At 44.9% G+C, this 24,200-nt stretch overlaps 2 protein-coding genes across 5 annotated transcripts; one reads left to right on the top strand and one right to left on the bottom strand.

Moving 5' to 3' along the window:
• Positions 1 to 3,067: 3,067 nt before the first annotated feature.
• On the top strand, positions 3,068 to 16,409 carry efna1a (ephrin-A1a). Its single transcript, XM_062445678.1, has 5 exons — positions 3,068 to 3,363; positions 13,539 to 13,834; positions 14,283 to 14,348; positions 14,470 to 14,550; positions 14,684 to 16,409. The coding sequence occupies exons 1-5, from the start codon at positions 3,263 to 3,265 to the stop codon at positions 14,806 to 14,808; spliced, it is 669 nt and encodes a 222-aa protein (XP_062301662.1). The 5' UTR covers positions 3,068 to 3,262; the 3' UTR covers positions 14,809 to 16,409.
• A 4,334-nt stretch (positions 16,410 to 20,743) lies between these two features.
• dpm3 (dolichyl-phosphate mannosyltransferase subunit 3, regulatory) lies at positions 20,744 to 22,298 on the bottom strand. 4 transcript variants are annotated; one of them, XM_062486956.1, is made up of 2 exons: positions 22,173 to 22,298; positions 20,744 to 21,758 (listed from the first exon to the last, which is right to left on the bottom strand). In XM_062486956.1, exon 2 carries the CDS (start codon positions 21,709 to 21,711, stop codon positions 21,433 to 21,435), a length of 279 nt encoding a protein of 92 aa, XP_062342940.1. In that variant the 5' UTR covers positions 21,712 to 21,758; positions 22,173 to 22,298; the 3' UTR covers positions 20,744 to 21,432. The 4 variants fall into 4 exon arrangements, with proteins under 4 accessions (XP_062342940.1, XP_062342939.1, XP_062342938.1 ...); XM_062486955.1 differs by having other exon boundaries at positions 20,744 to 21,733; positions 22,120 to 22,282; XM_062486954.1 differs by having other exon boundaries at positions 22,120 to 22,280.
• Between the last annotated feature and the right edge of the window lie 1,902 nt (positions 22,299 to 24,200).

Raw genomic sequence — 24,200 nt, 5'->3', positions numbered from 1 at the left:
TACATTGTGTAATGCTTTTAGTGTGGGTTTTCTTTTGACGCTTCAGTCTGAATCCACAGTTATGATGTAATCGATGCCGGACTGTGGTGTTGTAGTTTCAGCGGGCATGTTGTTTGTGTTGGGACCTAGCACTTCCAGTGTGTTGTTGGGTTGTGTCAGGGACAAGCAAGAGATGGTAAACAACACTTCTGGGTGGTCTTTTCTCTCCTGGTGCTTTTCTCCGTGGACATGCATTGGGAAAAAGAAAGACTTGTGGCTGGAGTAGCTGTGGGCTCTTTTTCATGACAACCTACTTTCCTCCACCTCCTCTTTCTTGCCACAGGACTCTCTCTCTCTCATACATACTGAAGTAGCTATAGGCAAGTCGGCCAGAGGTACTTACTTTAGTAGTTTCGGTCTTTTTGACCGTCTTTCTTTGTACATGTTTGTTTGTGTGTCTCTCTCTCTTGGCCTTTCCTTTCTGCAGTCTGTTTACTGTCTATTTCTATCCTTTTCTCTCACCCGTCTTGTCTTTCATTTGGACTCCCTCCGTTCCTCCATTTCTCTCTCTCTCTCTCTCACTTGCTACCAATGTAACGTTTTCGTTCCCTTCTTTTCACATGCACCTCTTTCTTTCCTATTTTCCCAGCCTCTCACTCTCTAACACTCCTCCTCACTTTTTGGTCTCTCCATCTCTCTGTTTCGCTTTGGTTATGTAACACCATTTGCGTTCCTCCTTCATATTTATCCTTCTCACCTCCCTTTCTCTTTTTAGATAGCCAGGTTCCTTTCTGAGTGTTCCAGTGCGAAGCACAGTACATTTACCTGCTGAGCTCCATGTAGACCCACAGACTTGGCTATGATGTCTTTAACAGGTTTACCTGAGAACAGATCACAAAGCTAGCACAAAGATCATTAACCAACTATCCACATAATTGACCACAGCTTGTTCAGAACTGAGAACTAGCTACGACACACCAAAAGAAGTTTCTCCCAAATGTGGTCAGGCAGGTTTACCCTCTCAGGCCATGAAGCATGACTACCACTAATCATTGACCCTTGTTTGCTTTCTTTGCCCTTAGGAGAGTTGACTCGTCTGATATACTAGCATGAGAATGAACATGATGAGAGGCAGCCCTAACACAGACAGTGAGGAACTCATATGTATGCCCCAAACAAATGTCCACACCAAAGAAATGGAGATTGACTTCCACATGTTAATCACAGGATAACACTGAATGTCTTTTGTTCCAGGAGGATGGAGCTCAAGGGGCAATTCTGAATCCATCAGAGCATCCACTCTTGAATAACAGAGGTCTGACAATTGAACATCCACTGAACGGTAATGGGTTGTTCTTATTCGGCTCATCTCCATATTCTGAATCTTATTGTCCCACATCAGATAACATTTGGGAATTTACGTTTAGTCATTTAGCAGATGCTCTTATCCAGAGCGACTTACAGTAAGTACAGGGACATTTCCCCGAGGCAAGCAGGGTGAAGTGCCTTGCCCAAGGACACAACGTCAATTTGGTTGGCATAGCCGAGAATCGAACTAGCAACCTTCTGATTACTAGCCCGATTCCCTAACCACTCAGCCATCTGACTCCCACAATTGGCCTGATAAGGTTCAGGTCAGAGAGAAATCTGCCTGAATAGAAGGGCGGCTCAACCCATCTGCCAGAGCAAATAAAACGTGATCTGGCAGATTTGTTTGGTTCCAAAGCTAATGTGCGGAATGGATCATGTGCAGTCTTCCCCCTTTAGCTTCCTGTAGATCAGAGTCACAATCCTACCATCTGCAGGTAGTGTGAGTGTTGGTGTTCCTGGTAAATATAGCTGGTGACACTCTGTTTTCTGAGTTTAATCCGGACAGATTCTACAATGAGCCGAGTCATGAGAGGGCTTCCAGTTAAGGGCTTACTCACTGCTTACAAATGAGCGTTACATGACATTACACAATGAAGAGGTTAGTGCTCAGTGATTACGCAGTAATATGAGTCAGGGACAGTAGTGTCTGGTGCCTGTATCAGGATTACTTTGTTTCACAATTGTAAAACAAATTTTCTGTCATTTTTGAAAAACACTTAAGTTGAGAGTAGACAATAACTCAAAGGCAAACGGCAAATAACTTGAGGCAATAAGACTGGAGACAGAATGGGACATTGAAAAATTAATTAAGTGGGATGAGAGTGTGTGATTTATTAATATTTGAGGGATTTAGGGGTATGACCTATTTACCAGTGGATTGCTCACAACAACCATTCAATCTCAATGAGTTTGCTGTGTAGTCCATCTTGGTTCTGAATACTGTCTGCTGCCTCTTACACACAAGACACACAAGCACACGCACCTAGCTAAATTAGGACAAAATCCACTCAGTGTTTACTAGCACTGTCAGGATAATTCTCTCAGTTTCCGGAAAGCCAACAACTGAACACATGTTCCTGATCAAGCATCTCTACCAGCAACAATCTCAGTGACCACTGATCATTCATATGATCACCTAAATGTTTACTCTAGTCGTTCTATGTACATTAAATGTACTTCATCATATCCATCGGCACTCCAAGGCATTCCAATTTTTTATCTTTTTTTTGTACTAATTTACTGTTATTTACTTTGCCAAGTTTGCTGCTAGCGTCTCACTGCTAGTTTTGTATTCTTGCCCTAATTTGCTAGTATTTTGTTGTTATAACTGCTATTTTTTCTGCTTGTGTTTAACATTTTTGGTGGAGATTCATGCTCACTACATAGATGTTTTCCATATACTAAGACTTTGGAAACAAATGCACTACAGTCCATATTTGACCTTATATGACCGTTTATGATCACACAATCTTTCTTGTTACTAGGAAAATCTTTGTGCTATTAGACCTTGTATCAATATTCAGACCAATATTGAATATTGATATTGATACAAGGCTAAAGTAGAGTATGAATTGCTCGAGGGCTCCATCTGCGAAAATCACTAGGGAGACAGTTTCTGTTATCCCATTGGGTCTCCACCTAAATGGGCGTGGTTTGAGCTAGTAGGCGTTTAACAAAACTGGCAACCACACAAGTTACTGTTCATTCACTACGGACTGCTCTGAAAGCTAGATATTTGTTATCCGGATAGTTTTGGCTCATTATCTTTATCTAACTCTTTCTGTGGCGAAGCGTTGCATGCAATAGCGATCATTTTGAATCTGTTCCTGCACGGACGCACACATCTTTCTTAAGTTTTATTTGTTTAAAAGAGCACCTGGTTTTTCATTGCGCTCGTCCATTCCTCTCCACAATGGATTTGGTCTGGAGACTATGCTTCGTTGCCAGCTTCTGTGCCTGTGGTGTTGCCTCAGCAGAGCGTCACAGCGTCTTTTGGAATAGCACCAACCAAAAGTAAGCAATCTTGTTTATTCAGTATTTTATTTTCTTGCATTTTAGATATGCATGATGAATAATTGTTGTAAAAAAAAACTTGTATCATCCCTGAATATCTGTTTAGTGCGTTATCAAGTTTTTATATCTACATTTTAAATTAAGTGTAGCCTAAATTCAATTGGATTTGCAATCAACGCGGTAGTCTGTCATAACTGTTAATGAGCCCAATCACATTCTTATGGATATCAAGGAATGCTAACTGCTTGAACAGTGGTTTATAGATCAATTGACCACTGTTATCATGATAATACAGGGCCGAACCATGCATCCCATTGGCGTCAGAGTTGCCCCAGGGGTTGTATTGCCTTCCCTGTCTGTCTGTCTGTCTGTCTTGCTACCTGTACTACACTTGCGCAACCTGTGTCCGTGGAATAAGTGTTAACAACCTGTAGCTGCAAGTTAGTAGGTTAAGCCAATTGTATTTTAAGGGAAGATGGCCTACTCCGCACCAGGATTCCATGGTTCTAGTGGATTTAACCAACCCCACTCTTCAGACCGTTGTAGCCTATCCGAATCCGATAATTAATGTTATTTCTTATTTCAAAAGCAACACAAAAAGCAAAAAAAAGTGTTAATTTCACTTATATATTAACAAGCAGTAACTTGATATGTAGATAATGTTGATGTCTATTGGTCCAGTGGATAAAATCTAGGGTGTAAAGTGTGTCGTATTTCTTTTTTGATTTAAAGAGTCATCTTGGTGTTGAAATATCTGTTGCAATCGCTGAGTGTCTCCATTCATTAGGAGTTTACTGTAAGTTTACTAAATCATGCATTATGGGGTGGGGAGGGGCTTAACTTGACATACGACCGTTCATATTTCAGGGGGTAAGATGAGAGGTAATGGCCTTTGACAGAGACAGAAGATTTAACCCAAGACCTGGCCGGTGGGTCACACTGGGAAGAGAGATGGATAGCTTGGGAAGGAGAAATTGGATCTGAGATTGTCGGGGTTTGCGGCCATTCAGAATACGTGTGTGTATATGTGGGAGGGGGGGGGGGGGGAGTCGTCAATTAGAGTTATGGTTGATGGTGGGGTGAAGAGTTTGGCATATGTGGGAGTTTGAGGTTAAAACACACTTGCCAATACGAGCACCTACACATTGAGTGACGTTCCGCCACAATGTAGTCACACACAAACATACTTAATCATGCACAGCTACAGGCAGACGATCAATCAATCACATACTGGTAAGAGTATGCTCTCACTTGTACGCAAGCACCTGCTTTGTCTTGTCTTGGGCACAACCACCACACTACCAAAACCCAATAAAAATAGTGTTCAACTTTTTATAGCAGAGGCCATGAGAAGTGTTGGCTTGGTAATGTCACTGCAGGTATTGTCCTCGGAAATTACGTTATCATGTCCTAGGAAGAAATCTGAGTTAAGTCCCACAAATGTAAGCGTTGTTACGTCAACCACAAGTAGGCTGTACAACAATGATCATTTCTGCAAATAAAGGCGTAATCCCCCGTCGCTCTTGCTATTTTTACTGAATATCTGAGCTAAATCTTTCCCTCTGGCTGCACTTAATCCCACATTCTCTGAAATAACGAAGGGTCCTGGACAGTAGATCTCATGCTGTTGTCAATTTTCACAATTTGCTTTCCCCTGCATTCATTCTTGATCCAGTAGCATGGACATCTGGTTGTACCTATTTTTTCCATTTTGTTTGTAGGTTACCTGTCCCTTCTCACACACACACACACACACACACACACACACACACACACACACACACACACACACACACACACACACACACACACACACACACACACACACACACACACACACACACACGTGTGTGTGTGTGTATATATAGTGTATATGTAAGTGTATATATAGTGTATATATACACACAGCTCAGTTACTGATATAAAATATACCTTCTCCATGCACGGGCCAGTCAATTACAGATGCTCTAGACAACACTGGTTGGACTGTGTGTGCCTAGAGGCATGTTGACTCCCAAGGTCATGGCTGTGAGCTAACCACCACTGTGTTTCAACACGAATGATACCTGTTTCTGACAGCACTGGCATTGTTGATGCTCTCTCTCTCTCTCTCTCTCTCTCTTTCTCTCTTTCTCTCTTTCTCTCTCTCTCTCTCTCTCTCTCACCCCTGTGTGGGTGTGTGGTTCTCTCTCTGTCTTTTGGGCTCTGTGTCAGTGTGCAGCCGTATATCTGATTAAGTGCAGCTTAATCACCGGGGCTAGTTCCTAGAAGCTGTCTTGCCAGTGTGCCCAAGCTTGTGTTTAGGGAGAGGAGGCAGTGTGTGTTCCGGCACCAGCTCTAAATTACTGAGGGACTCGCACGGAAATTAACCCACACTTCCATGCTTGCACACAAGCCACACAGCCCTGATTGATTGTAACATTTTCTCTTTGCTCGTGTCCAATAGACTCCATAACCGCAAAGTTGGGAAATAATGCATTCATTCAGCTTGCTCTTTCTCCAGTTCCCTTCTCTGCTCTCTGACACTGCATGACTGAACCTCCCTTCTCCTTTCTGTACCTGTCTCTCCCTCTCTCCACAGCTTCCTCCCCTGGCTTTGGCAGGCTTCCCTGTTCAAGCTGGTTCTGTGGCATAAAGTTCAGTGTGCCTGTTAACTCTTTCCTGGGTCTTGTTTGAGTCTACATTCTGACAAAAGCCTTGTTCAGTTTTAATGCACACCACTTCTCCATAATTTTGCGTCCGCATATAGCCTACGCTTTCCTATTAATAACATTCATTTAGAGATTTTTTGGGGTACAATCATCCTTTTAATATTTTAATCTTTAAATCCCAAAGGGGCTTTGGGGTGTATTTTCACCCAGCTTGCTTTGCTCTGTGGTTATTTATTTTTAACCAAAAATATGTTTTTTATAGCTTTACTGACCTCTTAAGGTGTGATTTTTCTGCTATGTTTCACCTTTTATAAGGGATCTAGAGACTATTATCCAGTCAATTTGGGGGGTTTTGTGATGCGGCTCCTATACAAATTGGTGAATTCCCGCCACGGAGCCCTGACAGAACAAAACGGTAACGGGTGTGACTGATTGGGGGGGTCAGAGTGTAAGCGCTGATGAAGTGGCATGTTCTCTACCAGTCTGTCACTCATCCTGACACTCTGGTGGTCTCTGAATGCTGCACCCCACCCCCACCCCCCTCTTCACACCGCGTTGGGTCCGCCTGGGGGAGACTCATTCATTCCCCCGTCACTGGGTCCCCTTCGCTCCCTCGCTACCTTTTATCTCAACTTTACAAGCTGCCCCTTTTCAGTCTATTATTTCCTCACCTCCTACTCTCCCTTTCCAAGGGGAAGGAGGGAATAATGGTCAGAGTTGTGGAATTTTTTATATATATCGTTCTTGGCACCCATAGCGATTTGTCTCCAGGCCCTTCACCCTCTTTCTCTGGCTTTACCTCTCCCTGACGCCCCCCCCCCTCCACATCTACTCTCCAGTATTGCAGTGAATCCAGGCCTGTTCTGTTCCCCTGTTTCATTAGTGTGTCTCTGTGGGCTTTTCGCCTCTTGAGTTTCCTCATGGGGCAATGAAAGTGGTAGAGCCTGTCTAAGAACTCTGCTCTGTGAAGGAGAGGAATGAAATGGAGAAAAAAAAAGGTGTGTGTATGTGTGAAACGGAAGGGAGAGAAGTAGGGCTGGCTAGTTGTCTGGAAGTGGTAACAAATAAGCGCATTCTACATTGTTCAACATTCAATCTAAATTTGAGCTCCTTTTCAAAAAAAAATACAGCTTCGACCATTTTTCTCTAATCCCCCCCCCTTTTTCCAAACAAGTTTGAGTGTTTTTCTCAATCTGTTGATCTCTTTCTCTCTCTCACTATTTGCCCTCCCCCCTCTCAACTACCATAATCTAGTCTCGTAATCTGTCTGTGGAATAGAATCTGAAAGAACACACACACACTGTGGACTCTTGCTAATCTATAGTGACAGACCCAGTAATCGCCGCAGCACAGGGTAGTGGGACTGTATGTTACTGTAATCATCTGCATTTACCTCGGTGACGTTACCCGTCTCGGGGTCAGACGACAGATTCCCGGACTTTAATCTGCCCTGTTTTCTTCCTGTCTGGGACACGAAGGTTGGATTACTAGAGTGGTGGGAGATAGTAAAGCGGGCCGAAGGTTTTCTCAGAGGCAGTGTTAGCAAAGTGTGCATGTGCGTGTTTCCCCGCGCCTGCTAGTTTCCTGACCAAGTCTTTTCCCGGGAAAACGACATATCCTGTCTCCACAGTAAACAATAGCGTTCTCACACACTCGCACGCGCAAATGAGAAAGGGGAAAAAAAAGCAGTAGGCAATTGATTGAATTTCACCTCACATTAGAAAATGTACACGGTGTGGCTTCCTCGTGTGAGAGTAAGTGGATTAGAAGTGATTGATGATGGTTAATTGGTTTAAGAGAGGGGGGGATAGTTTTAGTTGTTGTCAGGGATGCATTACCTGTTGACTCAATGAGGCCCATCTTTCCCCTCAGCTTGACTCACAAGTGTCATTCTCTCCTAAGATTTGCTTCTGATCATTTGAACCCTCATCAACCCTGCGAGTGTTTTTCTGCCCCTGTCTCTCGTTCCTCTTCCTTATCTACCCTCCAGATTTCCTCCCTCTCTTCCTCTTCCCTCCTCCTCCTCCCCCCTCACGCTGTCCTGTGATTGTTGTTCATGTTCTTTTACAACCTTCTCAACCCCAAACATGGAGGATGAAAGGCATCTCCAGTAAATAATGTCTGTCTATGTGGTGGAAGAAATCGGGGGCTGGGGAACCAAACAGAATAATCACACCGTTCCTGAAGAGATGGACAGAACTTTACTTCATCAATGTCCAGATCATCTTATTAGTGAAGCTGTGTGCATGTGTGTCCATGTATCTGTAACTAACTGTAGTGGATTCATGTGTGCTCTGCATGGATTGAATATCGTCTTTTGTAGAGTAAGCCATTATGCTTGTATTGTGTGAATAAGGACAATGTGTCTCTAGCATTTGTCCTGTTTGTCACATAAATGTCTGGGGACAGTAAACTTGTCCCCGCAGCAATAGCACGCACATTGGTGCCTTCCCTCAATTGTCTATTGCCCCCTAGAGGTCAGCCATGTAAAGACCTTTCTGTGTAGCACTGAAATGTAAACCAGAAATAGTATAGTTGCAAAATCATAAAAAAACGATGACCCTTGATCACAGTCTATATATTCTCTAAGGAATTCATTAGAATACAAGCCTGCTTTGTGTGTATATTGAAAAAAAACCTATGAAAAACAATGTTTCTCACAGAAATCAATTCAGCAAATCGATTTCCTAGCGCAGATATTTCCCTTGAGGAATGTGATGTCAGTGTTGACCTTTTTGGTCTGTCCATAACAGAGGTACAAATGACTCAGGGGACTTTGTTAGACAGCTAGAAAGAGCACACATATTCATCTCAGTCCTCCTGTACACGCTGAAATAAGCCAATTATTTTGCCGATGTTGGACCATGGTTGGGCTTTGCTGTTGTTTGCTGTTGTGAAGGAAAGGAGTGAAGATATGTGGCCAATGACACTGTCCGAACGAACAATGATGGACAAACAAAGGCAGACTTGACAGACTGAGAAAAGAAGAGAGATTGATGACGGAATGGGCTCCAAAAACCAGACAAGTGAACCAGCCTTGGAATATTATGTTGAAAGGGAGGGGACTAATAGTTGGACCATACTTGTTTCTATGACAACAGCCAACCCACGCTAAATTGTGTTGGCCTCCACAAACAGTGGGTCACTAATTCACATATTTGGCATACCAGCAAAGCTGCTTGCAATAGGTTGAGCAGGTTTTTCGAACGGGGGAGGGGCGAAGTGAGTGAGGGATCCAGTGGGCTTATTGAGTGATGAAAGACGGACAGAGAGAGGGAGGGCACACCCGAGAGATGGATGGATGGATGGATGAAGTGAGGAGAATTTGGTTTGGTAAGAAAAGAGAGGTGGACAAGCCCAGCTTAGTGTGTTTCAGAACATCTATCTCACACAGGCCACGTTGTCAAAGAGTCATGGACTTGTTTTCATTTTCCAGACGATAAATCAGACAGGAACGCCTCCTCTGTGTTTCAAGGCTTTCAAAGATCTCTTTTGTAACACCTCTCACTTTTCCATATCCTACATGCCCTATGCGCACACACACAATCACACACAAACACAGGCCTACACGCACTCCAGTACCGTTCTTTTTGCAGCGCAAAAGTCCACAGTAATACCTCCGTTCTCTGTCTGGACAATGGCTCCAGAGCTCCACCCAGCCCCCCTCTCGTTCTCCCCCCACTCCCGCGGCCCCGCTCTGGCCGGCAGTGTCCAGTCTAAGCCCTGGTATTAGGCAGGGTCTGGTGCTGCTGAATGGACTCCGGCTCAGTCTATGCTCCACCCCATAATCCAGGCTCGGACGAGCCGATTAAGCGCCCCCCCCGGCATTCCCATCCACTCATCCATGGCGCAGAGCGGTCACCTCTTAGGAGAATTAATGTGGTATTAGAACCTTGATGGAAAAAAATGTCTATCCCCCCAGCCCGGTTAGTGTAATTGCACTGGCCTCTGAGTGACGGGGCATCTGGAGTGATCACGGAGGAGTGGAGGTCTAGTGGTGTCTGCAGAGTGTCTGGCTGGCGATGTGGTAGCAGGCACGCTGAGGTCAGATGTTGAGCTAGCCTGCAACCCTCAACGGGCTCCAGGGGAGGGTTTTTGCTTGCGTTTTTAAACTAGCCTTAATCGATTCCCCCGTTGCGGGTGATTCTCTTTACTACATCCGTTACCAGGGGATTTAACAACACGGAGGCATATTCCTCTGATCGTGCTGGCCGCACGTGTGTCGACTGCGCTGAGAGCCTCCAGTGCTGACTCTTCGATTGGCCGACCTTTGATCCCCAGCGAGCCCTCCTCCCTTCAGTGGTCCCGCATTCCACAGAGCGATAGAGTGCAGACATGAGAGGGGATAGATGGATGGAAGGAGGGGGTAGAGGTGAAGAAGAAAGCAAAACGCTGGCCAGTGAGATTAAAGAAGAGAGATTAGGCTCCTGCCCCTGAAGAGGCTTTAATAAATCAGGACTTCACTCTGAGGGGAGAGCAGGAGAAACCCCTTTTCGCACACACAGACACGTATACCCAGCTGCTTGGCATTCACTCACTGGCTGCAATCGCCACCGACCATTATCCGCTCTTATCAACACGTACACATCCACACGGGATCCTCACAGCTGACAGACACACCGACCACACTCGCTGTTGCATATCTGCCATAGTTCCACAAATCATCTCTAAGTAGAGAATGTAGGGCCCCTCCCTGGATTTATTTCTGCTTGGCCTCCGTGCGTCACCAGACACTGCATCCCTGAAAAACCAGAGGGTATTAATCAAACTCTGAACGTAAACTAGAGGGAGTGGTAAGATGGAGGATAGTCTGATTGGAAATGAAGAGGGCGGAATCTACAAAAGTATCGGAGACATGTTAGAAAGCTTTTCACACATGCACTCTTTGAAAACCAATTCAAATTGGATCATGGAGTCTGATGATGTCCTAATTAAGACAGACAACACTTAAAAAGACCCACCAGGATAATTAAACTGTTTGCCTATTAAAGTGATAACCAGACTGTGCATTCAGCCCGGCTCCTTCTGATGAGCGAGGTGTTCCATCAAGTCAGTGTGTGAATAGTGACACCGTATAAAATGCAGGCAGTGACCAGGCAACTGTATCACACTGTCATCAAAGCCCTTCCCAGCTTTAAGCCCTCTGACCCCCCCCCTCCCTCCCACTGTCCCTCCTTCCCCTAACTCCCAGCCTGAGGGGTGGGGGGAAGGGGGGGTACATAATTGCCCCCCTCCAGGGTGACTTTAATGCCTCTTTTTGTGTTTTAATTGCACCCCCTCCTACTCCCTTTTGATGAACACATTGGGACCATACCACCACCAGCTTATAATCAGGGTTGAGGTTGGGGGGGAGGGGACAAGTGACAAACCTACATAGAAAGAGAGAGACAGTGTTTGTGTGATTTTGTGTTTACTTTTAGAGATGGGCAACTCTGACAGTCAGGCAAAGCAAACAACTGTAGCATTATTGATTTAACTGGAATTGGAAGTAGGAGAGAGAAAAGCCACTCTCCTGCCAGACTGGTAAACGAAACGTGGCAGGCAAATTGTAGATAAGCACTAAGCTGCTGTGCTGCTGTTGAATAACAATTGTTCAGCCACATTGGCCGAGGACATGTTGTTATCTAATGCATTTCGATAGAAGTTGTTGTACTCTCATTACCGAAGACAGAAAAAGTTGTTCTTTTTACCGCCATGTTACACTCTGCTCTGCTCTTGTCACAGTGTTGTTAGTTAATCTGCCCATCAGTATTGAGAGGGAGCAGTGAGGCTTGAAGAGAGGGTGGAGGGGGGGGGGGGGGGGGGGGGCTGTGCCAGAGAGGGGGTGGGGGTCAGTGGGGGAGGGGACCCAGTGTTTGGAGCCGCTGTGTCTGTCCTTTAACCCAGGGGGTCCCCCAGTAACAAACAACAACACTAGGTAACGAGCAACAGGGGCCGCTGCTGGTGCGCTTTGATCGTTAGTTCCACATATGGACCTTGTCACAAACACACGCACCCCTTCCCCTTGAAAACGATCCCAAATCGTTGCATCGATGGAAGCTGGAGTTCCCTCTCTCCTAGTGGAGCTGAGCTTTCATTGGCAAGTTTGTCAATACCTACCCACAGGCTGTGCAGAAGGCCATCTCGGACAGAACTGTGTGGTGTAAATGGGGGGGTCGATAAAACAAACACAGACACGCACACAAACACACTAGCTGGCTATTCATGGCTGAAAGGCAAGACTGTTCCACACATATTATTTGCAAAAGCAATAAAACACTATCTAAGACACACATTGTGGATGGTGAGCTGTGAAAACATTTAGTACAGTGGGGTCTTCCCTCTCCTCCAGGCACCCTGGTGATGCGAGAGGCGGGGGGGGGGGGGGGTGAGGGAGGGAGTAAATAGCTCACCCTAGCCTGGGTAACTGAGCCCTGGGGTGGGGGCTGGCGTCTCCGGTGGCCAGCTACTGCCCCCAGGTTGGTGATGGATGTGCGGGGCCTGAGGAGTGAGTCCTCACCCGGAGGAATAGCTCAAGTCATGGAAGGCCGAAATAGAGACGACCCCCCCCCCCCCGACCACACTACCACCACACTGTTGACGACCCCCTGGAGTTGGGTGCATATCTGTGTGGGAAAGTGAGTGAAGAGAAGGAAGGAAAGGGGGATTGGAGGCAGTATGAGAAGAGAGAGTGGAGGTGACTACCTGGCAGAACAGAGACTGCCGTCGTAAAAAGGGTGGAGGGGCTGAGGGAGGAGACGAGAAAGAGAGGGCAGCCAGTCTGACTGTCTCGACTCTCTTTAGACTCCCCTCAGTAATGAAAGGGTTAGTGCGCGGGAGACAGACACTTACCAGACGTGTCTCTCTGTCTGTCTGTCTGGTCCTAATGAAAAAGAGAGGGAGGGGGGATGGAGGGGGGGGGGTGGAAGACCCCCTGGAGAGACTCGCACTCTGATTCACGTCTCTTTTCTTGTGCCCCTGTTGCCTCTTTGCCTGCCTGTCTCTCTGTCTCCCTATCTGTCTGCTATGTGCAGAGCTGCAGATGTCGATACTCATCTCTTGAGTGTGGCAGTCTTGACAGACTGCTAATGTTTCTCTGCAAACATCATTCCGTTCCTGGTGGAGCCGGGATCAATGCGCTCTCCTAGCAGCAGCAACTCTCAGCAGCCCGGCGCACCCGCCAGCTAACTCCAGCCGGCCCACTCTCATCCATATTTATACCCACGCCCCCCGCTCGGATCGCTTTTTCTCGTATTGTTTTCTCCCAGAAGCTCAAAAGCGGTTTCCCCTCTCCCTGACTCTCCCTCGTCCCACCTCTGTGTTTCTCTTTCTTTGTCTCTCTCTCTCTCTTCCTTTTTCTCTCTCCCTCCCCCCACAGGTTTCTCCAGCTCCTCTCTGATTTCCCTGTCGTATCCGGGCGCAGGCACTCCCCCTCCCCGGTCGATACTTAATCACAGATCAGATGGATATTTATCGCCGGCTACAGCTGACGTGCTTATCAATCCCGCGCTGGTTTACTGACGCCCCGTCCTCCTCTCTCCCCAGGTTCCAGTTGGATGACTACGCCGTGGAGGTGCGCCTCAACGACTACCTGGACATCGTCTGCCCTCACTACCCGCTGGGGGAGGTGCCCTCCCAGGATGCCGAGCGCTACGTCCTGTACATGGTGGAGAAGGAGGACTACGCAGCCTGCCGCCCAGAGTCCTATGACCAGATGCGCTGGGAATGCGGACACCCCTTCGCCCCCCACGCCCCCGAGAAGTTCTCTGAGAAGTTCCAGCGCTTCACGCCTTTCACCCTGGGCAAGGAGTTCCGCCAGGGAGAGAGCTATTACTATATCTGTAAGTGTCTCCTCTCACAAGTTTAAAAGGGTCACACAGGTAGTTTGTAAGAGGTTTGGGCTGAAGGATCTGTGTCTGTTATCAGTGTCTAATACACAATCTTAGAAACTTTGGCAAAGCCTGAGATAAGCTAGTTGACCTTTTTGAACAGCTATGTTAAACGCCGATGGCATGCTTATGTGTGCTATTGTGCAACAGATCTTGGTCACATGCCAAGTGGGTCAACTCTGGCCCAACGCCTTGACCTCCGATGATGGCTCTAATTAGATAAACAGAGGTTATAGGTCAGCGCTGTTCACAGATGGCTGGGGCTTTGGCCCACGCCCGTCTGTCCATGCCTATGTGGAAGTGTGTGTGTGTGTGGAGGTGGATTAGAAGGACAGAGGAGGATAAGTGCATTAGCCAGCCTCTAATTAACGCTGGTGTTTCTTCCTCTCTCCCCCTGCAGCCAAACCCCTGCACCACCACGGACAGGAGTGCCTCAGGCTCAGGGTGGACGTCGTCGCTGCCGACGGTGAGTGTGTCGCTCTAGTGGTCGGATGGAGGATTGCAGCTTTTTGAGTATGGTCATGTTTGAGCCTGCTGGTTGGACATCGGGGACTTGGTTTGATTGTGTGTTGTGTTTGTTCCTCCAGGCTCTCAGGAGGCCAGAGTGGCTAAAGGAGGAGCTGGGGGTGGAGGTGGAGCCCACACTCCCTCCAACAGACTTCCAGCAGGTACAGTAAGAAACCAGGAAGTGTTTTATCTGAATGTTGTAGCTGGCATTTTCTAATTCAGGGCACTAGTGTTTAGATAATGAGATCATTTGTAGTCAACTCATGTTTACTGATTCTTCTACTCTTCCCACAGATGACCCAGTGGTGATCCTGCCTGAGGTCCAGAAAAGTGTGCGGACAAACTCCGCCGTGACATCATCGTCCCTCACAACCATTTCACTGATGCTCCCACTCTTATTATTGATGTTTCTGCAATAAGAGACTACAAAAAGAACTACAAATACCTTGGACTTTCAGGGACACTGAAGGTGGCCTGTGAGGCACCTCAGACACAGACAGTACTATAAGCCCAGTGCTGGCCATTGGAAGAGTTTTTACACTTGTAAAGTATGGATGAACACTCGTGCACCACGTGTAAGGAGTGAGACAATGGTTGGAGGTAACCAAGGAGGCACTTAGCCTTCTCACTCTTTCCAAAAGATGTCAGTTTCTTCGTCTTTTTTTTTTTTCAGAGAAAATTATTTCTCTTTAATTGTAGTATTTTTTGTGCTCTCCTCCATATGTGACTTTTCTTTTTATATAAATGCTAATATAGAAGGGGAACACAAACTGGAACAGACGAAGAACAATCAAGAAAAACAACTTTCTCTTTGGATTTTTATGTTATGAAGATATAAACTTGTAAAAAAAAACTGCATTTATTCAAAAGTTTTCTCTAAACTATTGAGCCAAAGATCATAGCGGTCATCTTTCCAGTGTATACTATTCCACCCTACAGTATTGTGTACTGTTTGTTGTATTGTTGTTATTGTATTGGTATTGAGTGACATCAATGTCCAAGTGATTCTTTTCTCAATGTAGCATCGACAAAAGCAGGGGCTGTACTTACCACAGCTGCTCCTTTGCAGACTCGACCATGTGCTATTGTACAGTAGCACTATACAGCACAATAGAAAACAACACACTACTTATTACTTTGTACAGACTCTGACACACACAGACCATCATAATACAAGCCCCATAGTACAACACAGGGATTCACACTACATAGAATCGACAGGTGTTATGTACATTCTGTGAAAAATTATTTATATGTGCTGATATTTTACTGTATATGATATTGTATGTTGAACGCAATGATATGTTTACTGTAGAGGGGAAGGAGGCAGATGCTGTTTCTCAGGGTGAGAAACTGTGTGGAAGGAAGAGTGTGTGTTTTTCCATGAGTGAGACAGAGAAAGAGTGAGTGTGGAAGGATTCAGACACAATGTTAATCTGCCAAAAGTGAACACTGAGATGTTGTGTGTAGTACCGATAGGCTGGCCTCCTCTGCTAGTTGTGTCCCTGTAGCGTTTACATCCACCAGCATTTACAGCTATGATTGGACTCTTCTCCCCGCAGCCCTTCCTATTGTTTAACCGAAACGATGCTATTGTCAGTCAAGAGTGCAAAACAAAATTCAATTTCTATTGAAAAGTACACGTTCAATTCAGTTCCGTTTTTTTGTTAAATCAGTATCACAATTAGTTTTTCAGACAAAAGTGCGGGAGTGGTTTTGTTACTGTTATTGTTGATAATACAAACCCAGACACAGCACATTAATGTGTGTACTCAATGGACAAGACACGACCCCAGTGATGGCTGCCAAGAACAACATGATTTTCTAGGGAGGCTTGAATGACGGACACGACACATGACCAACATGGAGTCAACCCTACTGTTATCAGAATATGCGTTACCTTACTGTGTACATGTGTAAGTAAAGTGTATTATATGTATATATAGAAGAAGATTATATAAAGACCTGTTTGATATGATTAATGTGAAATTCTCGTTCAATAAAAAAAGATATTTTTGGAAAATGAGAACAGTGTCCCTTTCTCCAGTTGAATAATTTTTTTAAAAGCTTGAAGCAAACCCTTTTTCTATGTTATTACAATGGAAATAACGATGAGTTGGTAGTTGCACCAATGAACAGTCAATAGTAATGTAGCAAAGTTAACCATATATAATCATGCCATTTCTGTCTCAGTCCATGACCGGAAAGGGAACACAATAGAGAGATGTAGATCTGCAGATGTTCTTAACAAAAGGCCTGGTGTTTAGTAGGGTGCTGGAGAGACACAGGTGTAGACCCTGTCTGACTTAACTCTGTCTCTCAACTTTGTGAACCTCCACCCTTCACTCCCACATTCCATTATCTCTCATATTCCCGTCCACTCCCCGACACCACTATTGTTCTTCTTCCCTCATTCTATTTCTCTCTCTCTCCTCCCATAAGATCTTTATGGCCGTGACAGTTAAAACAGCTGTGGCCCCAAAGTGTGCTGGTGCCACAACACTCCCCTGTGTTTTCAAAGTGATTGTCATAAATTAGGCTGGCAGACACTTAGCCGTTTGACCTCTCCAGGGGCCTCTCCAGGACAGTAGCTCTGTGAGGAGAAGACTAGTCTCTTATTTACTCACTCCACCAGCGCCCTAACATAGGTAAACTTAACCGAGCGATGAGGAACAACAGTAAAAGTCTTTATCACCGCAGTAAATTTCAGTAAAAGTCCAGACAACTAACAACGACAAGTGAACATTCTGCAGACACTACAGGGATCCATGGCTTTGGAAACGTAAGAGGAGAAACCTAGTCGGTGCACAAAGCAGACACCCCTCATGAGCGAGTGTTTGGGACTCCAGTTTTCAACAGTCTTGTGGTTAGACGGGTTTATATTTACACTGGTTTTCCTTAGAGCCAGCCTACAGCAGACAGGATGCTGTGCTGTTCCTTATATCACTATGCAAAGGTTGAAATGAATGGGGACTGCATGGTTAACTTTAACGCTGGGATTCACACGGCGAGAAGAGCTGGACTTGGAAGACGGTTGCGTCGGTTTAGAACGGTGGCCAGCTGGTCGGAGTCTGTTGTTGGACGAAGTCAACAAAACAACGAGACACACGCTGGCTCACAACCAGGCCACTCTTGAGGTGCACTCGGCTCGCCGCACAGGCAAGAAAATTATATTTCATATCCTCCTGCCCTGTGACTGAGTTAAAGCTGCTGTCACTGTGGCAATAACAGTGGAAATAACACTGAAATATTATGAAAGTGATTGGGAGATATCACAGACAGCAGTCTCCACCAAGCCGGAGCAGGAAACGATATACAAGCAAGAATGGTTGAGGGCCGTGGGGAGGCTAGCTAACATTGTTGTGTTCATTTGTAGCATTTGTAACCTGGGTAGACGTCTGTGTGTAATTGGCATTCAAGCATTAGCAAGAGAGACCAGCTGTTTGTGAGCCATGAGAACAAAATAGGCTGTCCTGATGTAAAATGTTAAAATCTCATTCTCTCCATGTCCGAGTACTGTTGTGGAGCAGATAAAAAAAATCCATGAATGTCATTTTTTTACTCCAATACAAAATATTTATTTTGTATGTTAGTGCTTATCAAGTTTTAGGATTCCTGAATGCTGAAGCCCTGGCTTTGTGGAAGCCTCGTGATGGCGTCGAGTGACAGAGCAAGTGAAGGTCAGAAAGGACAGTGGGATGGCAGCAAAGCACCCTGGTCACTGTCAACAACACAGTCAGCGCTGGCGGCCGGGTTCTCCCAGGCCCTCACATGCTGGCCCCCTGCCATGGGAGAGCGGTCAGGGTGTGGTCTCCTCTTCCCGAAAGTGTCCTGTCACATACTCTTACCCACGGCTCTGATAGGGTCCTCTATCTTGTTTTCCTGCTCGGGATTCTCTGGTTTCCTGTCTCTGTCGAGTGCCACCTCCATCTCTCTCTCTTTCTTTCTCTGTCTTTCTCTCTCTCTCCCTCCCTCTCTCCTTTCCTCTCTGCTTTCCTAGTCACTGTTTAAATATGCTGTGCCCCTATCTATTCATATCTCTTTTGGTCTTACCTCTTTAACATTGGCTCTTTTAAAAGCTTTGAGGTTTGCCTGTGAATTTACAACCTTTCATCACTGTGTGGTGAGGATCTCTCTCTCTCTCTATCTCCGTCTCTCCCTATCTCCCTTTCTGTTTCTCTCTCTCTACTCCATACACAGAGCAGTGGTGTCCCTGCCTGCCTTGAGGCCCCCAGGGAGACTGTAGAATGTCTCTCATGTTCCGTCTCTGTTTGTTTGTCACTGTTGTTTTGTGCTTCTCTCACTCAACGCCTCTCACCTCTCGCCGGCTCAGAGAGCAGAGGGAGCACATTCTGTGCACATAAGTCATCTCTCTCTGCCTCAATGTCTGTCAGAACTCCTCCCTGCCTGACCTCTGGGAAATATTTCAAAACCCAGAAGAGGGCACACACAGATTCCACTTATCAGTAGTAACTGCAACAAAAAGAACTTAGAAGTTTCAGAGATCTGTGTGTGGGAGAGAGAAGCATTTAGCTCTTAAAGAAGTGAATGGAGATTCAGAACAAACCATCCCTTTTGAAGCTTAATACTCAAATGTGTTTTATATTCCTGGCTATCTACTATCGATGCATTCGAGAGCTGTTTGACCTCCACATGCACAATTGTTATGGAATACGAGTAGAGGTTCTAGGAGAGATATACCACTTTTCACTAGCACAGATGACTTCATCAACTATAATACCAACACCTACACTAATGACTCATGTTGGTCCATACTGTACATTGAAGAAAGTGTTAATAACAGTGATTTTCTGAAGGCTGGGACATTTGTAAAAGCAACTTTGCTTCTCGCTTCTTGTTAATGCCCTTCATACACAAAACTCATCCTTCAGTTGCGAAAAACCAACAAAAAGGCCTTCATCAATCTTCCTTAGCTATAGATGAATCACATCATTTTTCAGTGGTATCTCATTGGTCTTGAGCAGCTTGAGCAGATTAGGAAACCTAAAAGCATATCTTTTAAAAAAAGCTTTTCATAAATGTGTTTTATAGGTTTAGCTTTTAATTATTTATTGACCTTGATCTTTTTTTAAATTGTAATTATTAAACTTTGATTATTTTTAATTTGTATTACTATATGCTTTGTAGCACTCGGAGATTGCTTTAAATATAGAGTGCAATACAAATAACATTTATTATTATTAGCTACTATCACAGAGACACACCTGCGGATCAAAACACAGAGAACTTGTTCTCCTATTCGTCTTCTAACCTTGGGGCGTGCCTAAGGTGAATGGTGGGTCAGGGCACGGCTAAAACAAATAGCAAGAGATATACATGGGACACATTTCTCTCTGCTATGGGGCGTCACTAACTTTTATGGGGTTTCCTGATGCATTTTAGTTCAATTTCCAGCTCAATTTGAACACTGTGTAGCTCAGAATAACCTAGTGGTGGTCCAGTGGAGTGCTGACTTGCTCAGTGGGAACAATGGTGGTCATGCTGTGTTATAAATCTCTTACCTCAAAGGTGATGTCGATGTGGGTGGGAAAATGTTTGGATTGTCATGCGATCATTAGTCTGGATTTTACGAGTGTTTCAAGTTAACCGGTTCGATCAGATGTGTTCTCTTTGTTGTGAACAGACTCCTACCCCAGTACACCGAACAGCATTAATGCTGTTGCAAATCCACAACTAAAACGTGAGGATATTTTACATTGAAGTGCTTTGGGATTTTATGTGCAGTGGAGTCTATTCGTTGGATTGCAGAATTGTTCTCACTTTGGCATATTGAGTATGTCTGTCTTGTTGGTAACGTCATTCATTTTGACATACATTTATTTATTTAGTAATGTTTGTTCTTACATTTCAGAACTGTTGAATTACGATGTTTCTATGGTACTAAAGAGCTTTCATTTTTAGAAACTCTAGAATTTGACCAGCAGCCAGACATTTGCACACCAACTCAAAGAAAACTGCCAATTCGCTTGCAAAGTTATTGTTCCGAAGGACTGCAGCAATCCTGTAATGAGGCTCTAAACCCGACTGTTCTTTGTTCATGAACAGCAGGGGTCACTGAAAATGGGAATCTAGGCAGTATTTTACAGCTGACAGAGTAAATTAGCCATTGCCAAAAACATCAGATCTGTTCTGAGCCATATACTTTTCTCATACAGCTGAGCTGAAAATGATTTCAAAAAGGGAGAAACTTAGAAATGCTGGTTTGGCCAACACACAAGAACATTTGAGGATTCTTTTTCTTTTTCATAGAACAGAAGACAGCATTCAATGTATGGAAGCCCCTAAGCTATAAGTCCACGTCTGGCATGCATTCATCAGACACAGACACACAGCAAGCTTTGGGAAAAATAGACTGCTTTTATTAAGTCACAACAGCCTCAGGACACAAGTCTGAAACCTTACAATGGAATGTGCACTTATTAAACATCAAAAATAACCAACAAAGATGACGTCAAAGCTGATTTCCAGAAACACTAGGATGTAATTCCATGTTCACATTGATCTAGACACAGCTACTGTAAGCCTTACCAGTCCTAGTCCAGCCTGACAATTACGGCTTTATATACGGAAGGACAAGGACCTACACAAGAGCAGAGTGCTTTAACCATGTCATATATTACTAGTATTATTTTGGGAATGTTCAAATAACTTTTTTTTCCCCCAGTATTAAAATGTAATGTTCTGCTGGTGCTATAGGATGAGATCAAAATCTTGAAAGCAGCCCATTCATATGCACAGTTGAAATGTAACGCATCTGGCGTTACATAGTCACAATCAGAATGCTAACTACTGTCAACACAAAGCACTTGCTGTGACTGATTGTACATTCAGATAGTAATTTACTAGTTTAAAGTATTTTTCACTAAATCCTATAGAGTAAGACAACCATTCTGTTACCGAACAAAACAACGATTGCTGTGCCTAAACCAACACCTGTGAACATAAAACGGCACAGCGATCCATGATAAAGAAACTATTTTTTCATGGTCCATCACTGTCTCTTATGAGTCTTTGCGATTGTTTCACATCTTCAGTCCCTTTTTCCTCAGGTCCTCTTTGGCCTCCTTTATCTGAGCCTGAAGCTCCTTTGCGGCATCCTCACAGTCATTGAACGTGGCCACCCTATAGCCCAATGTGGCCAGGGAGTAGCAGCCAAACACCACCAGCAGGTAGACGGGCATGGGCCACGCCACCTCCCTGTAGTTCTGGGGGAGCCTCAGGTCCAGGAGGTCAAAGGTCACCAGAGCCCAGGCAGCGCCTAATAGCGATACACCAAACAGCCATTCCAGCAGCTTAGTCATGTTGGGGGAGACGGTGAAGATGCTGGGAAGCACCAGGGAAAGAAAGCCTGGTATCAGATGACAATAAAAAAAAAGTGAGTTATAAGTAAAGGTGAGATTCTACGTTGGACACTGGAACAATTCTGTAAGTGATGACGAACACGGTTTGCCAGCCATCTAACCGGTAAGTGACAGAGCTATCCATTTATAGGAAACTAGATAAGAAAAGTAGTATTATTAACTATATGCAAAGGAATGACTATGTTTGTCTGAACAGTAGGCTCTAATTCAATTGATTACCTACACATGCTGCTAAGCTAGCAAGCTAGGCTTCCAACTACAACTCAAACTCCTGGCGATAGACAGACGAACATTGATATACAACAATTGATATAGCGACAATTGTAAAAACAATTGATAGATACATACGTGCAGACAAATAGAGCAAAGATGTCTGTCACTATACTCGTTAATCCAGTTACTTGCTACGAGCGTTAGCTTCTTCCAAAGCCAACTCACCACTCCTCACTCAGCGCGCACATAATTGACGTCAGAGGGAAGTCGTGTAATATGGGACATGTAGTTCTCAGCAAGTGAGCGGCCTCACAACAATGGTTTATAGAAACAGAAACATAGACAGAGAAAGGTGGCGAGGTAAATATTGAGCTAAAGGGAAACGCAAAACTCATTAAAATTGTATGCAATTGCCGCTGATGTTTTCCCTGCCTGTTGTAATGTGTCAATTTACAATGGCCCCTAGCACAAACATTAACAAAATATCCTAGTTTTAATTGTTTTTCGAACTAACATATGTTTCCACCTCCTAATTTAGAGATAACATTTTAATGACTGCCATTAGCCTCCCAAATGGGCAAACATGCTGAATCAGACAGGAGTAACACTGTTACAAAAATGTGGGTTAGTATGTGCTATGGGGCACATTCGTTCATTCACAAGGGTGAACTCAAGAGCGTCTGTCAGGCTGCAGTTGGGCACAGCCCTCTTAGAGTGTACTTAGGAACCAAAGAGACATAAACATTGTTCACTTAGCGAAGGCACGAGAGACACTAAAGAGCCACTGAGACATAAACATCATTCACTCTGCAAAAATTGAGCATTCTTAGAACGTTGGTGTTTATGTTTGTGTGTGTCAGTGTTAATAGAGAGAGTGACGGTGTGCGTGCCTGTGAGGGAACAGGTTGTTCTCCATGTTTACAATGTGTGAGAGTGTGTGTATGTTTGACTCTATCTGTGTGTATGCCAGTGTGAATCATTTATTTTAGCCGAAATCTTTATAGAATATCTGTATATGTGTGTGCTATCGAGTCTGATTTTCTTGGGTTTGCGTGTTTGTCTGTTAGTGTGTGTGTGTGTGTCTTTGTGTTCATATCTTTATGTGTATCTAAAGTCCACGTCTGCCAGTAAGTGTTGATGTGCATGTGTTGCGTCACCGTGAGCTGCGCAATGCGCGTGTGAGTCTCAGTGGGAAAGGGCGTGCTGGCGTTTCACAGCGTGTGTCTCTGCCAGCTCCTGTTCCTGTACTCAGGAAACCTGGGCTTCAGTGGAGAGAAATGGGGGAGGGGGGCTGGCAGACAAAACACAACAGCCTGAGACAGGGAAGGGGAGCGAGGGGACACAAGCTGTGAGAGGGGCAGGGCGGGGGAGAGAGGCCGCAGGGGAACACCTTAGAGTGGCAGAGAGGCTGAGAGAGAGGCTTGGGAGGGGAGAGAGGGTGAAGAGGGGAGAGTTTGTGATTGAAAAGCAGGGAAGGATTTACTCGCTTGAGTTAAGAGAGAGAGGGGCCAAGAGGTAGAGAAGGAGGCAGGGGAGCGAGGGGGACCCAGAGGCGAGAGGTTGAGAGAGAGGAGGTTTTAGAGTAGGAGGTTTGCAGGTGCAAGCTGAACAATTGATGACCTTAATGGTGCATTAAATCCAGATGTTGATCCAGACTTTTCTTCAATCACCCAACACCTCCGACCGCCACCCAGCACACACAGGCCCCAATTCCCACATCTCGTAGTGACAGAGTGTAAAGATAGATGGACTTGATAAATGAAGAGAGAGAGAGAGAAGGAACAAGAGAAAAAGGAGGAAGACAAAAGTAAGTGGGAATAGGTAGAACAGGCTAATAGAGAGAGAGAAGAGAGAAGGAACAAGAAAAGTAAGTAGAAAGAAAGGAAGACAAAATAACTAGGGAGAATGAACCAGAGAGAGAATGAACAAGAAAGAAAATGAAATCTGTAGATCGGTAGAAAGATACACCAGTGATAAAACCGGGAGTAACTGTACTCCCAGAGAGAGAAAATAAGAGACAGAGATAAAACAGGAAACCCAGTTCTGGCGACGTGTTTGGACCATGTTTCTGTGGCTAGGTCAATATTAGTCAACTGAATGATCTAGATAAGAGATTGTTCTAGAAAAAAAAGATTGGGTTTTGTTTGACCAAGAGGAATGTTAGCATGAATACCTTACCGGATTGTACGCAGTATAGAAAGAGACAGTGAGGTGGC

This window comes from Osmerus eperlanus, chromosome 20, assembly GCF_963692335.1.
Source record: "Osmerus eperlanus chromosome 20, fOsmEpe2.1, whole genome shotgun sequence".
Lineage (NCBI taxonomy): Eukaryota > Metazoa > Chordata > Actinopteri > Osmeriformes > Osmeridae > Osmerus > Osmerus eperlanus.
Note: the sequence above shows the minus strand (reverse complement) of the source record. Positions and strands in the feature narration are given on the sequence as shown.